The sequence below is a fragment of the Erinaceus europaeus genome, chromosome 2 (assembly GCF_950295315.1).
Source record: "Erinaceus europaeus chromosome 2, mEriEur2.1, whole genome shotgun sequence".
In the NCBI taxonomy this organism is placed as follows: domain Eukaryota; kingdom Metazoa; phylum Chordata; class Mammalia; order Eulipotyphla; family Erinaceidae; genus Erinaceus; species Erinaceus europaeus.
The window spans coordinates 140,623,244-140,639,561 of NC_080163.1; the positions used below are offsets into that span (position 1 = coordinate 140,623,244).

Here is a 16,318-nt window from a genome sequence, read left to right on the forward strand (position 1 = left end):
TACAGATTTCATGTATGAATCAAATTGAAAGAATTTTATAGTAAATAGTAAAATTTAGCTTGGACACATTCAAAAGAAAGATAACATATTCCCCAATGGTGGTATTATCTCTTACTTCTTCTCATAAAATATTGGAGGGGTTGGGCATAGCCAGTTGAATGCACATATTATAATGTGCAAGGGCCTGTGTTCAAGCCCGATTTCCACCTGCAGGGGGAAGATTCCCGAGCAGTGGAACAGTGCTACAGGTGTCTCTCTGTCACTCTCCCTCTCTATCTCCCCCTTCCTTCTTGATCTCTGTCTCTACCCAATAAATAAATAAATAATATTTTAAAAAATTAATTGGACTAAATTGGCTGGTCATGCATATAGAACTTACCTTCAAGCTAGTTATCAAATTTCTTGATAAATCTAAGGATCGGAGGTTTTTAAAATTTCTGAAGGCATCACCAATGGAATGAATTTTTCCAGCATAGGATCCTTGCAATGAAAGAGACTCCACCAGTTCTGAAAAGAGATTGTCAGTAGATGTGTTATGATCTCTGGTTACATAGAGAGAAGAAACAGTGAAAATAGCTCTCCCTTCCTCCCATATCCCACCTGTGAAAAGCCTGCATCCAACATTCATAAAAAGTACCCAAAACACCATGGTAAAGAGAGACTTGGGTTAGTGGTGGAAGTGGTGTACAGACTCCTATCATGAGGAAATAAGAAATTGTACATTGTTTCCCCCCTAATAAAATTATTTGGGGGGACTGGGAGGTGGCACACCCATTTAAGTGCACCTAACACTAAACACAAGGACCCACACAAGGATCCAGGTTTGAGCCCCCAGCTCCCCACCTGCAGAGGGGTCACTTCACAAGCGGTGAAGCAGGTATCTATTTTTCTCTCTCCCTCTCTACCTCCCCCTTTCAATTTCTCTCTGTCCTATCCAATAAAATGGAAAAAATGGCCTCCAGGAGTAGTGGATTTATAGTGCAGGCACTGAGCCCCAGTGATAACCCTGGAGGCTAATAATAATAATAGTGGGGAAAAAAAAAGGTCAGGTCTTCTTTTTAAGTGTACACCATAAACTAAGACAATGAAACCAACACAGTATACTTGGGTTTTTCTAATTACTCTCAAGAGTATAAAGTCTCAATGTTCTCACAGGAATATTAATTCTCTAAAACAAGCAAAGTTTAACAATCCCTCTGCTAGGGTTCAACCCTACAGATAGAGTCATATGTTGCTGAACACTGGCATACATTCTGAGAAATGTGTTGATAGGTGATTTTGCCATTTTTGTAAACTTCACATTACAAAACCTAATTTCACAAAACTATTCTATACCTAGCCTATATAGTTGAACCTGTTGTAACACCATTGTATATGTGGCTCATCACTGACTGAAGAGTTATTAAGTAAACTGAATGTAATATAAATTTTTACCAGAACTATCACAAGGATACATTTGCAGAAAGATTTTAGGATAGTAGGAATAAAGGGATAGAGGAAGGAAGGAAGGGGGGAAGGAAGGAAGGAAGGAAGGAAGGAAGGAAGGAAGGAAGGGAGAAATAAAAAAACTAAGGAGCCAGTCAGTGGTGCACCTGGTTAAGCATAATCATTACAGTGTGCAAGGACCCAGGATCAAGCCCCTGGTCCCCACCTGCAGGGGGAAAGCTTCACAAGTAGTGAAGCAGAGCTGCAGGTGTCTCTCTGTTTCTTTCCCTCTTTATCTCCCTCTCTCCTTTCTAAATCTCTCTGTCTCTGTCCAATGATAAATAAATAATAAAAAGATTAAAGACAAAATAAATAAATAATGTCTGAGGGTTTATCAGTAGAAGAGTAGAACTAGATGGTCTAAAATAGGTGGAACTTAAGAAACAAAAACAGAAAGGAAAAACACAAAAGGTAAAACTTGGGTTGTTATATTGCACTGAAGCAAAGGACTCTGGGGAAAGATGGCAGGGAGGAGGCTGGGGTTGGGGGACAGTTTGGGGTCCTGGTGCATGATAGTGGAAAAGGACCTAAGTTTAGTCAATGTTTCCTTGTTATAAATAAAAAATTAAAAAATAAATAAATACATAAATAAAATAATAAACGTCTTTTTAGTAAGTTAAAAAAAAAAGAAGTGTCTGATATGTGGTCTAGATACATATTATTGTTATGCAGCTATGTAAAATAATTAAGAGTTGTAGATACTAATATAGAAAGATGTCCAAGATATTAACCAAGAAAAGAGTATGGTTTCATATGTATTTGTGTGATTGCATTTCATATGTGAGTGCACATATAGAATATGATTACATGTGTGTAGATAAGTAAATGACTATATGTATACGTTTTACCTGTATATACAGATATATGCATGTATGTGGAGAGAAAGTCAGCTAGACTTATAACATCTTTGAAAAGAGGAAAATTTCAAAATAATTGAAATAGAAACTCACCAGCTGATGGGGTAGCTCTAACTGAGATTAGCAACCAAACCTAGGAGGAGGTTAGGAAAGATCTGTTTTGCAAGTGAATGCCAGCAAGATTATTTTGCATCTCATTTGCAAGCACTGAAATGAGATCTGGGTCCTATAAACTCTAAAAAGCAATACAAATGCAGAGCTCTTTTGAGACAAGAACATATCAGGGAAAAATTAGTAAGTGAGTTGAACAAGTCTAATAAATTCAAGGGAAAGAGGACATGAAAATACAAGAGGAAAGTGAAGCAGTGATGACAGCTCTCAGGGAACACAAAGAGAGTTGGCAGTCAGCTGAGGTAAAGAACAAACACCTCATCGCAGACCCCTGCAAGCGTCAACCCGGCTTTGACCTAGCACGTTATGATTGGACCCTCCTCAATCGCTATCGAACAGGCCATGGCCGGTGCGCTGCTATGTTCCATCGCTGGGGAGCCAGAGACGACCCGAACTGCCCCTGCGGCTACAGACAGACTATGACCCACATAGTCAACGACTGCCACCTCTCCAGATTCAAAGGAGGTCTCGAAACTTTACATCAGGCTCAACCTGACGCTGTTGACTGGCTATGGAAGAAGGGCAAACGCTAGAAGAAGAATGGAACACAAAGACCTAACTTTTAATACTTTATGAGCATGACAGAAGACGGAGCTCCAAAACCTTGAAAATATAAAAGCTATTTAGGTTCACCCTTTCCACCAGGAAATACAGGTGAACTTAATTCACTTTGACAAAGAGATGCAGAAAAGTAGTTCATATGATGCTCCAAAAAGCGACAAAGAGCAGAACAACATTCCTGAAAAGAATTCTCCAGAAAGATGCACCCACAAAACAAATGAAATTTGCAACTTACTACAACTTAAAACAAGCTAAAGATAACATAATAACATTGGGGTCAGGAAACAACTCACCCCAGGGGTTGGGCGGTGGTGCACCTGGTTGAGTACACATGTTACAATGCACAAGGACCTGGGTTTGAGCCCCTGATCCCCACCTGCAGGGGGAAAGCTTTGTGAGTGGTGAAGCAGTGCCACAAATGTCTCTCTGTCTCTCTCCCTATCATCCCCTTTCCCTCTTGATTTCTGGCTGTCTCTATCCAGTAAATAAATAAAAAGGTTTAAGAGAGCGAGAAATAGCTCACCCCAGAGAGCACACACTTCACCATGCTCAAAGGCCCTGGAATGAGCCCTTGGCCACTACACAGAAGCACAATGCAAATAGGGAAGGTTCACAAGCAGTGAAGTGGTGTTGTGGTGTCTCTCTGTGTCTCTTTCTAAAACCAAAAGCTACTGGAACCTTAGATGACAGAAGGCAGTGGCATTAAGCTTCACTTGAAGTTATTGTATTCTTCATTACACTTGCAGTTTCATAAAGATAAAAGCCAGTTTCACTTAAGAGTGCACTTAAGGATCTGAAAGGTAGCACAGGAAATAGCACATTGAACTTGGAAGCATAAGGGCCTGAGTTTAATTCATGTATCCCTTATGTAAGAATGATACTCTGGTTATCTCCCTCTCTCTCACTATCTTATGCAAATAAATAGATGTATAAAACTTGGGGTTTTTTTTTGTGTGTGGTCCAAGAGATGGTACAATGGATAAAGCATTGTTTGGCTTTATATGTTAACTCTTTTTTCAGCCACCAGGTTCCAGATGCTAACATGATGCCAAGAGGAATTCCCTGGGCAGATGACCCCACCAATGTGTCCTGGAGCCCTTCTTCCCCAGAACTCTGCCCCACAAGGGAAAGAGAGAGACAGGCTAGGAGTATGGATCAACCTGTCAACACCCATGTTCAGCAGAGAAGCAATTACAGAAGCCAGACTTTCTGTCTTCTGCACCCCATAATGATCCTGGATCCATATTCCCAGAGGGGTAAATAGGAGAAAGAGGGGATAAAGAAAGCTATCAGGAGAGGAGATGGATATGAAGTTCTGGTGGTGAGAATTGTGTGGAGTTGTATCTCTCTTATGCTATGGTTTTCATCAGTGTTTCCTTTTTATAAATAAAAATAAAAAATAAAAATACATAGAACAACATATCAGTGAAACATTTCAGGATCTTACCATCAAAGATATTCTTGGAGGGTCAATTCCATGGGCAAGTAAAACTAAAACAAACTAAATAGATGGAGATACCTCAAATTAAAAGAGCTCTAAAGGGGGGTTGGGCGGTAGCACAGCGGGTTAAGCACACGTGACACAAAGCGGCAGGACCAGCATGAGGATTCCGGTTTGAGCCCCCCCCACTCCCCACCTGCAGGGGAGTCGCTTCACAGGCGGTGAAGCAGGTCTGCAGGTGTCTTTCTCTCCCCCTCTCTGTCTTCCCTTCCTCTTTCCATTTCTCTCTGTCCTATCCAACAACGAACGACATCAACAAGAAGGCTACAACAAAGGCAACAAAAGGGGAAAAATAAATAAATAAATAAACAAACAAATAAATAAATAAAAGGGATCTACAGGGAGCTGGGTGGTAGCTCAGCGGGTTAAGCGCACATAGCACAAAGCTCAAGGACAGACATAAGGATCCAGGTTCAAGCCCCCAGCTCCTCACCTGTAGGAGGTTGCTTCGCAAGCGATGAAGCAGGTCTGCAAGTATCTATCTTTCTCTCCTCCTGTCTTCCCCTCCTATCTTGATTTCTCTCTGTCCTGTCCAACAACAACAACAGCTATGGCAACAATAACAGTAACAACTACAACAAGGGCAACAAAATGGGAAAAATGGCCTCCAGGAGCAGTGGATTCATTTTGTAGGCACTGAGCCCCAGTGATAACCCTGGAGGCAAAAGAAGAAAAAAAAAAGAACTACACATCAAAATAAAACTCCACAAAAATAGGTAAGGGGCCAGGCGGTGGCACACCTGGTTAAGTGCTCACATCACAGTGCACAAGGACCCAGGTTCAAGCCTCTGGTCCCCTACCTGCTTGGGGAAAGCTTCACAAGTGGTGAAGTAGAGCTACAGGTGTCTCTCTGTCTCTTGCCCTCTCTCTCTCTCCTTCCCATCTCAATTTCTCTCTGTCTCTATCCAATAATAAATAAAACAAAACCAAAAAAAAAGTCTTAACAAAAGAATAAACAGGCAATACAACAACTGGGAGATAATATTTGCACACCACACACCTAATGAGTGGTTGATATCAAACAGCTATCTATAAAGAACTCATACAACTTAATAGAAAGAAAAGGAATAACCTGATTTTCTTTTTAAAAAAAGGCAGGCAAAGATCTGAAGTTTGCTAAAGAAGAAATACACATGAGCCACAGATATATGAGGAAATACTTCACTTCACTTATCATTAGAGAAATACAAGTTAAGGGGGCCGGGCAGTAGTGCAGTGGGATAAGCACACATGGTGCAAAGTGCAAGGACCATAAGGATCCCGGTTCGAGTCCCTGGCTCCCCATCTGGGGGGGGGGGGTCGCTTCACAAGTGGTGAAACAGGTCTGCAGTTGTCAAGCTCTCTCTCCCCATCTCTATCTTCCTGTCCTCTCTCAATTTCTCTCTGTCCTATCCAACAACAATGACAGCAATAATAAAAACAACAACAACAAGAACGCTAAAACAACAAGGGCAACAAAAGGGAAAAAATAGCTTCCAGGAGCAGTGGATTCATAGTGCAAGCACAGAACCCCAGCAATAACCCTGGAGACAAAAGAGAGAGAGAGGGAGAGAGAGAAAAGAGAGAGGGAAAGAAGTACAAGTTAGGATGTCGGGCGGTAGTGCAGCGGGTTAAGCGCACATGGTGCAAAGCGCAAGGACCGGGGTAAGATGCCCAGTTCGAGACCCCAGCTCCCCACCGGCAGAGGAGTCAATTCACAGGCGGTGAAGCAGGTCTGCAGGGCTCTATCTTTCTCTCCCCCAACTCTGTCTTCCCCTCCTCTCTCCGTTTCTCTCTGTCCTATCCAACAACAATGACAACAATAAAAACAATAATAACTACAACAATAATAAAACAACCAGGGCAACAAAAGGGAAAAAAATAGCCTCCAGGAGCAGAGGATTCATGGTGCAGGCACAGAGCCCCAGCAATAACCCTGGAGGCAAAAAAAAAGAAAAGAAAAGAAAAGAAAAGAAATACCAGTTAAAAAAAACCACACCGAGATTCTATCTCACATTTGTGAGACTGGCCTATATCAACAAAACAAATGGCAAATGCTGGGGAGGATGTAAAGAAAAGGGAACTCTGTTACACTGTTGGAATGCAAACTGGTGCAGCCTCCTTGGAAAAATGTCTGAAGAGACCTTAAATAAATAAAAATGGAAATACCTTAAGATCCAGCATTACCACTTTAGGCATTTATCCAAAAGACATGAAAAAACTAATACAAAGGAACATATGCACCCCAATGTTCATAGCTACATCATTCACAAATAGTCAGAATAAAGTAGCAGTCTAAATCCCCATCAACAGAAAACTGGATAAAAATTTAATATGACATATACTGAGAATACTATTCAGCAAAAAAAAAGAAAGAAAGAAAGATGGTGGTGTGTCCTTTGCAACCAAATGAATGGGACTGGAGGTGATCATACTAGGTAAAGTAAGGAAGAAAGTGATAATTACTGGATGGTTTTATTCATATGTGGAATACAGAGAATTGAAACACATGAACATACAAAGGAGGAGGAGGAAGAGATGTAGGAGGAGGAGGGGAAGGAGAAAAAGGAGAAGGGGAAGAAGAAGGAGGAGGAGAAGAGGAGGAAGAAGGAGGAGGAGGAGGAGAAGGAGAATAGAGCTAGGTGGTGCACACAATGTGCAAGGTCCCAGGTTCAAGCCTCTGGTCCCCATCTACAGGGAGAAAGCTTCACAAGTGATGAAGCAGGGCTGCAGGTGTCTCTCTGCCTCTTTCCCTCTCTAGCTCTTCCTCCCCTCTCAATTTCTCTCTTTCTCTACCCAATAATAACTAACTAAATAAATAAATATAATTTAAAAGATTTAAGAAGAAGAAGGAAGGAAGGAAGGAAGGAAGGAAGGAAGGAAGGAAGGAAGGAAGGAGAAAGCCAAACCATTTCTAAGGCCTTGGGGGAAATGTGGAAGTTATCCTTGGGGGAGGTGGTAAGGACACAGAACTTTCACAGTGGTGGTGGAACTATATGCTATTATCTTACAATCTTGTAAATCACTAATGAATCACTAATATAAAGTAAGTGCACCACTTAAGAAACAACTAATATTAATTTTATTATAAGCAGGCATCCAAACAAAAATTAGAAACCTTGAAAACATGTATCTATCATCTTGTACTTGACAGCTTCCATTAGCTAAAGTAGGGACAAGTTCAACATTGATTATGATAATTACAATGAATTGGAACACACAAAACATTTATACCCATGAGTTCATATAATAATATTAAGAAAACAAAATAATACTCAGTAGTTACCTTTGAATGATACTAAGAACACAACTTATTTTTTCCAAAACAGCTAAATAAAGAGAAAAGTAATCTGGCATTTACCCTGTCTTTAAGTACTGATTCAGTTCCCTGTTCCATAGGCCCAGTTCTTCTCTGTTACCAATATACTAGCTAGCTTTCCAGAACTGAATCATTTTAAAAGTCAAAATGTATTTATTATGTATTTTACTTCTCTACCAAATAGTAATCATCAACCTACAAATATACTCTAGAATACTATATCTTTTAAACGCCTATCCTTGGGGGCTGGGCAGTGGCACACCAGGTTAAGCGTACATAGTATGAAGCACAAGGACCCGGGCAAAGATCCCGGCTCCAGCCCCAGGCATCCCAACGCAGGGAGATCACTTCACAAGCGGTGAAGCAGGTCTACAGGGTGTCTTTCTCTCTCGCTCTCTATCTCCCCACTCCCCTCTCAATTTCTCCCTATCCTATTTTTAAAAAATGGGGAAAATGGGAGGCTGGGCGGTAACGCAGCGGGTTAAGTGCAAATGGCGCTATGCACAAGGACTAGCGTAAGGATCCGGGTTCCAGCCCCCAGCTCCCCACCTGCAGGGGAGTAGCTTTACAGGCAGTGAAGTAGGTCTGCAGGTGTCTGTCTTTCTCTCCCCCCTCTGTCTTCCCTGTCCTCTCTCAATTTCTTTCTTTCCTATCCAACAACAACGACAGCAATAACAACAACAATAATAATAACAAAAACGATAAACAACAAGGACAACAAAAGGGAAAAAAATAGCTTCCAGGAGCAGTGGATTCGTAGTGCAAGCACTGAACCCCAGTGCTAACCCTGGAGGCAAATAAATAAATAATAAACGCCTATCCTTGAACCCAGATATCCCCTATTTCTTTTCTTTTCTTTTTTTTTTTGCCTACAGGGTTATCACTGGGGCTCGCTGCCTTCAGTACGAATCCGCTGCTCCTGGAGGCCATTTTCCCCATTTTGTTGTGCTTGTTGTTGCTGCTGTTGTTGTTAGATAGGACAAAGAGAAATCGAGAGAGGAGGAGAAGACAGAGAAGGGAAGAGAAAGACACCTGTAGACTTGCTTCACCACTTGTGAAGCGACTCCCCTGAAGGTGGGGAACCTTAGACCGCCAGTCCTTACACTTCGCGCCATGTGCGCTTAACCCGCTGCACTACGACCCAGCCCCCATACGAGGGTGGTATTTTAATTTCTGTCTGCCTCCCTCTATTCCTTCCTCCCCACCCCACCCCAAACTTCTTTCAAGAGATCAGAGCACCGTACAGGTATATATGATGACAGCGATGGCACAGATCAGAGACCTCATATACTCCAGGCTATACACTTTACTGATGAACCACCTCCCTGACCCCTGTAAAAAATACTTTAATGGGGCCAGGTGGTGGTGCACCTGGATAAGCGCACACATCACAGTGTGCAAGGACCAGGGTTCAAGCCCCTGGTCCCTACCTGCAGGAAGAAAGCTTCACAAGTGGTGAAGCAAGGCTGTAGGTGTCTCTCTGTCTCTTTCTCTATCTTCCCCTCCCCTATCAGTCTTTGTCTCTATCCAATAAGAAAATAAATAAATACTTTATTTATATATAATGAGAGAAATTACAGAGACCTGCTCAGCTCTGGCATAAGTTGCTGGGAGCTGAACTTGTAGTCTCTAGTGCCTCAGGCATGCAACTTGGTACTCTAATAAATTAAGCTTTGGGGGGTTGGGTAGTAGTGCATATGGCACAAAGCTCAAGGACTGGTGCAAGTATCTGGGTTCCAGCCCCCCACCTTCAGGGAGTCATTTCACAAGCAGTAAAGCAGGTCTGAGAGCACATGTTACAATGCACAAGGACCTGGGTTCCTTTCTTTCTCTCTCTCTCTGTCTTCCCCTTCTCTCTGTTTCTTTCTGTTCTATTCAACAATAGCCATAACAACAATGGCAACAAAAATGGGATGAATGGCCTCCAGGAGCAGTGGATTCGTAGTACACTGAGCCCCAGCAATAACCCTGGAGGCCAAAAAAAAAAAAAAAAAGTTAAGCTATTTTCCTATCTGCCCCTGTGCACATGCATACTTGTACCGCCCTGTGCATGTCCATCTCTCCCCTCCTCCACTTTTATTTATTATTGAAGGAGAGAGAGAGAGTAAGAACCAGAACTTTGGCACATAGAATGGTGGGGACTGATCTCTGGATCTCATAACTGTGCCACCTCCTGGGCTACCACTCCTATCTTCTCTAAAGTCCAATTTCTTGGCAAAAGTTTTGATTTCCCTTCATCCTCACATAACATTCTCTTTTCTTTTTTAATATCTATTTATTTTTTCCCTTTTGTTGCCCTTGTTGTTTTATTGTTGTAGTTACTGTTGTTATTGATGTCATCATTGTTGGATAGGACAGAGAGAAATGGAGAGAGGAGGGGAAGACAGAGAGGGGGAGAGAAAGATAGACCTGTTTCACGGCTTGTGAAGCCACTCCCCTGCAGGTGGGGAGTCAGAGGCTCAAACTGGGATCCTTACACTGGTCTTTGAGCTTTGCACCACCTGTGCTTATCCCGCTGCGCTACCGCCTGCCCAACTCCCAACATTCTCTTTTCATTTCATTCCAATCTGGCTTCCCTCCTTCCCACTCACAGGAAACTTCCTTTGTCAGTCACCAATGAGCTTTGTGGGGGCTAAACCTAACAGACAGTTTTTTGCTTTAACTTGCTTAGGCAGTCAACAGCATTTGACACAGGTAACCATTACTTTCTTGATTCACTTTTTTTTTGTTCTTTTTAAATTTCCTTATTGGAGGACTAATGGTTTACAGTTGACAGTAAAATACAGTAGTTTGTAGGGGCCAGGTGGTGGCATACCTGGTTAAGCGCACACTTTACAATGTGCAAGGTCCCGGGTTCAAGCCCCTGTCCCCACCTGCAGGGGGAAAGCTTCACAAGTGGTGAAGCAGGGCTGCAGAATGTCTCTCTGTCTCTTTCCCTCTCTATCTCCCTCTGCTCTCAATTTCTCTATCAAATAAGTAAAATAATTTTTAAAATACAGTAGTTGGTATATGTGTAACATTTCTCAGGATACATTACTGTTTCTTAATTTTTTTTTAAAGTTTTTAATTTTTTTTTCTTACCAGAACACTGATCAGCTCTGGTGGTGCAGGGGATTGAACCTGGGACTTAGAACCTCAGGCATGACAGTCTGTTTGCATAACCATTACGCTATATCTACCCCTGCCTAAAATTTTTTTAAAATATTTATTTCCTTTTGTTGCCCTGGTTGTTTTATTGTTGTTGTTGGATAGGACAGAGAGAAATGGAGAGAGGAGGGGAAGACAGAGAGGGGCAGAGAAAGATAGACACCTGCAGACCTGCTTCACCACCTGTGAAGCGACTCCCCTGCAGGTGGGGAGCTGGGAGCTCGAACTGGGATCCTTCAGCTGGTCCTTGCACTTTGCACCACATGCGCTTAACCTGCTGTGCTACCACCGGACTCCCTGTTTCTTAAATTCTGACACCATCTTGTTCCTCTTTTATTCAAACTCTAAACATTAAAATACCGTAAGTCTGAGTCTTAAGTTCTTTATTCTCCATCCACATTTCCTTTTTAGGTGAGTTCATACAGTTCCCTGGCTTTAAATACTATCTCTTTATTAAGTCTCTAAAATTTACATTTCAAATCCTGGCATTTTCTCTGAGATCCAAACTCCAATATCCAACTACTTTTTAAAAAAACTAACTCTCAGGGCTGAGTGGTGACACACCTGGTTGAACGCACATGTTATCATGCACAAGGACCCAGGTTCGAGCCTCCATCCCCACCTGCAAGAGGAAAGCTTCACAAGTGGTAAAGTAGTGCTACAGGTCTCTCTCTCTCTCTTTCTCTCTCTTTCTTTCTCTCTCTCCCAAAACCCTCTTGATTTCTGAATGTCTCTATCCAATAAAAAATAAAGATAACTTTAAAAAAATAAACTCTTGGGAGTCAGGAAGTGGCGCAGCGGGTTAAGCGCACATGGCACAAAGCGCAAGGACCAGCAAAAGGATCCCAGTTCAAGCCCCCAGCGCCCCACCTGCAGGGGAGTCACTTCACAGGCGGTGAAGCAGGCCTGCAGGTGTCTGTCTTTCTCTCCCCTTCTCTATCTTCCCCTCCTCTCTCAATTTCTCTCTGTCCTATCCACCAACAACGACATCAATAACCACAACAATGTTAAACGACAAGGGCAACAAAAGGGAAAATAAATAACTATAAAATAAAATAAAGTAAAATAAACTCTTAGGTCAGTGGTGGTACACCTAGTTGAGCATCCAGAAGGCTGAAAGGGGGGATATTTCAAATTTTATTTTATACACTCTTCCATTATTTGCATGTATTGCAGTGAGCAAAACTTTTTATAATTTAAATCATCCAATAAATATATCTAAAATATCAGGGTGGTGGCATAGGTTGAATCTCTCCCTCCCTCCCTCTATCTCCCTTCTCAATTTCTCTCTGTCTAAAAAAAAAAATTAACTTAACATACTCAAAAGAACTCTCCTGACTTCTCTTCCCCAAACCTGCTTTTCTCAATCTTCACTCTCTCCCTCTACCCAGCATGAATAACTAAAGCTTCCCTTTCCTCAGTCTCCATTTTTTTTAGTCTTTTTTATATTTGTTTATTTATTTTCTTTTGTTGCCCTTGTTGTTTTATTGTTGTTATTGATGTCATTGTTGGATAGGACAGAGAGAAATGGAGAGAGGAGGGGTGTTGGGTAGTATGCCAGCTCCCCCTGGCTTCTGCTTAACCATATGCCTATATAGGGATTGAATTGATCCCATTCAAAGCTTTGGTCTATTTACATAAATCACTTTTACATTTACATAAAGCTCCACACTCCCTCCAGGGCATTGGTGGTTTAGTGGTAGAATTCTCACCTGCTCCACCCCCTCTCCTTGTCACACCCTGATCTTCCACCAGTCACTTTTCGCTCCACCCTCTCTATGTCACATCCTGTTTCCACCCTACTTGGAGAGTATAAAAACAGCTGCTCTTCTGATTAAAGACACAAACGCAAACACAAACGCCCTGTCAGCAGCTCTTCTCCTACCACTGCTCCATGTCCACTAATTCTGAGGGTCCAGGTCTGTGTTCCGGGTCGCAGGGTCCCTTTCATCCAGTTTCTGCTTCTTCTCTTTAGACGCCCTCCTCTCCCTCAATTCCTCTCCCCCAGTCTCAACTCACTCCCCCTGGAGCCTCCTCCTCTGTGTCACCTCCATGTACCCCTCTCCAGTCACCCCTCCTGGCTTGGGGAGCAGCTCAGGGACCACCGTTTCCCAACCTCTTCCTCAGGACTCCCCCGTCACCTCAATTCTCTCTCCTCAGTCTGTCAGCCAGCATCCCCCAACCCCTGCGCTCCCAGCCAGGCCCTACCCGGCTGCTGCAGGGTCAGCGCCCCCAGGCGGCGGATGCCCTCCTCGTCCAGATCCCACTGCTCCGCCATCCCCGCCCGCCGTGTCGCTCACCTGTCGCCGCTCGCGAGACCGCCTGCTGCGCGCCAGGCCCCGCCCCCATAATCTGGCCACGCCCCCAAAGGGCCTAGCTCCGCCCTCACAGCTTTGTTCCGACCCAGCCAGGTCCCGCACCCCCAGCAGCATGACCCCGACCCGCAGCAGTCTGTCCCCGCCCACACACAGCTTGGTTCCGCCCCAAACAGCCTGTCCCCGCCCCCAAAGGGTTCCCTGAGCAGCCTGACTCCGCCCCCATAGCCTGGTCCCGCCCCCCGAGCAGTCAGGCTCCGCCCCGAACAACCTGGACAGTTAGAGCGGGTCACGCGCCTGGCCGCCGGGGGACGATTCCCCACCATGGTACGGGGCCCGCCCTGAGGGGGGCGGGGGCCGAAAACACTACAGCGGGAAACGGGGGAGCATTGTGGCCCCGGAATTAGGGTGATGGGTATGGAGTCTCGGCTTTGGGACAGGGCACGGTGTGAAGGGTTACGGTCCCATCTTTGTGAAGTTGGGGTGCTGGCTCTGAGGGGGTGGGAGAAAGTACCTGCTTTGAGGAAGGACGCGCTGTACCTCTGGGGGTCGGGGCCCCGGGTTCGAGGGGGTGGGGGTGCAGAGTGGCGGGGCAGGGCTCCCCGTCTCCGCGCCCCGGATACGCTGACTCTAAGGTGAGGCCGCGGGTGAGCTGGGGAACCCCGGAAAGGACATGTGAGGGGGCGCCGCTCCCTGAGGCAGGATGGGGGGGCCAGGTCTGAAATACGGGGTGGGGGGACATGGCAGCAGACCGGGGAGCGTGCTGGCTCCAGACACGGGGGTGGAAGGAGCTAGTTTAGGGGCGAGGGATCCATGTGGAAAAGATAATTTAGGGGTCCGGTGGAGATGATTGTATCGGGGGCGACGCCAGATCGATCTGACAAGAAGCAATTGGAAAAAAAAAAAAAAAAAAAAAGCTTCATTGGTTCATAAGGGAGAGAACCGGAGCATCACTCTGGCGCGCGCGATGCTGCGGACTGAGCTCAGAAGCTCAAGCTTGAGCGCCCAGCGCCGAACTCACTGCGCCACCTTCCGGCTCAGCCCGGAAGTGCCGCGCCGCGCGTTGCCCATGGCTGACAGCTCCGCACCACGTTGGGAAGAAAACTGGAATAGTCATAGCTTTCACCCCTGCCTTCACTTCTGCATCCCTCTTGAGAGCCCACCTGTGGATGAGGCATGAAAGTGTGAGAAGGCAAACTCTTGAGCCAAAATTGTATTTATTATTATTATTATTATCATTATCATTAATTGATCAGATTGTGGTGTGCAAGATTATAGGACTGCAGGATATGGCTCCACCCCACACCCACCACCGACATTCCGTAACTCCACCAAAACACTATTCTTAATAAGAGACAATGAGGCCAAAACTGTAGCTCACCTTCAAAAGCGGGTTTTCTTTGGCATCCAAAATGTGTTCCTGCAGAGCACACTCACTGAATTCTCAACCCGCTAGTCACCTTTAAGCAGAAACCTTCAAAACCTTTAAAAACAAGAGCCCTTGCATGATTTTGCTTTGTGATCTCGGCGAGGCTCTTAGTTACTCTCAGCTTGTCATGTTCAACCTTAGCCATGAACCAGGACAAAAAAACTAGACTAGCTTTTCTAGTTCCACTTCTATGTATCATGACATTTTCCAACTTTTTGTATCCCCTATAATTTCTAACCTCAGAAGTGACTACATAATATCTGGATAGTTAGGCTACGTTTACTATAAGGTAAAAGAACTCCGCCCCTTTTTCCTTTTTTCTTTTTTTTTTTTTCCCCACCTTCTTGGCTGTTTAAATAGAAGATGGAAGGTTTTGTTGAAGAAGTGGACTTTTCTGTCTTGGGCAACCAGCTCTTCTTTTGGAACACTGTTCACCCGCTCCCAATATTTTGATGCCCATTTTGATAGCATTCAGAAAAGTTGAAAAGAATTGTACAGCGAGTACTATATATACACCACCTAGATTCTGTAACATTTTAATATATTTGTTTTATCATATGTACATCTATCTCATTATCTCATTTATCTCATTTTTGAGAGACTTTATGTTTCTGTATGTGAATATTCAGTTGTCCCAATGCTGTTTTTGGAAAGGCCTTTTTTTTTGCCTCCAGGGTTATGGTTGGGGCTTGGTGCCTGCAGTATGAATCCGCTGCCCATGGAGGCCATTTTTTACCCATTTTGTTGTTACTATTGTTGTTATTGTTGGACAGGAAGGAGAGAAATCGAAAGAGAAGGGAAAGACAGGTAGGGGGTGAGAAAAATAGACCTGCTGATCTGCTTCGCTGCTTGTGAAGCGACACCCCTGCAGGTGGGGAAGCCCCGAACTAGAACCAGGATGCTTGTGCCGGTCCTTGCGCTTTGCGCCATGTGCTTTTAACCCAGTGCACCACCACCCGGCCCCAGGAAAGGCTATTATTTACCCACTAAATTGTCTCAATTCCTTTGTCAAAATGAAATTGACCATAGATGTATAGGTTTATTTTAGGTCTCTGAATCGTATTTCACTTAGCCTTATGTCTGCCTTGATGTCAATAGCACAGTATCTAATTATATCTTTGTATTAAGTTTTGAAAGTAGGAAGTGTGACTCCTCAAACTTGCTTTTCATTTTTTCAAAATTGCTTGGATTATTTGGGGAGCCCAGTACTTTCTATGAATGTCAACTTTTGCAGAAAAAACAGGTTTGGATTTTCATGAGAATTGTTTTATTTATTTTAAAAGTTGATTGATGGTTTATTTAATTTAAAAAACTTAATTTGCTTTTGACAATTAAGAAAATAAGCAAATCCTCCAAACCATTAACAGATTCCTGCATTAACATGACATGAGAAGTTTATTCAAGTGCCTTTGTTGACCATGACTATGTTAGAGCCTGACCACTAATTAACCAGCTCTGGGAAGTGGGAAGTTGGACCCTGACACCAAGATGTCTTAGTACCATCCTCCCAAAGGTCTCTTCCCCTGAGAATTGTATTTACTAATCATCTGAAGA

At 43.8% G+C, this 16,318-nt stretch overlaps 2 protein-coding genes across 4 annotated transcripts in view; one reads left to right on the top strand and one right to left on the bottom strand.

The window, feature by feature from the left end:
* Positions 1-13,351, bottom strand: part of LRRC36 (leucine rich repeat containing 36) — a 74,562-nt gene extending 61,211 nt beyond the window's left edge. Inside the window, exons 1-2 of one of the 2 annotated variants that reach the window (XM_007517736.2) lie at positions 13,229-13,351; positions 380-507 (exon numbers count right to left, since the gene is read on the bottom strand). In XM_007517736.2, the coding sequence (XP_007517798.1) occupies positions 380-507; positions 13,229-13,298 (198 nt within the window). In that variant the 5' untranslated portion in view covers positions 13,299-13,351. The remainder of the gene's footprint in view (positions 1-379; positions 508-13,228) is intronic. The other variant, XM_060185356.1, reaches the window with a different exon arrangement.
* A 204-nt stretch (positions 13,352-13,555) lies between these two features.
* Positions 13,556-16,318, top strand: part of KCTD19 (potassium channel tetramerization domain containing 19) — a 33,409-nt gene continuing 30,646 nt past the window's right edge. For both annotated transcript variants that reach the window (XM_007517737.3, XM_060185359.1), the window contains exon 1: positions 13,556-13,662. In XM_007517737.3, the coding sequence (XP_007517799.2) occupies positions 13,660-13,662 (3 nt within the window). In that variant the 5' untranslated portion in view covers positions 13,556-13,659. The remainder of the gene's footprint in view (positions 13,663-16,318) is intronic.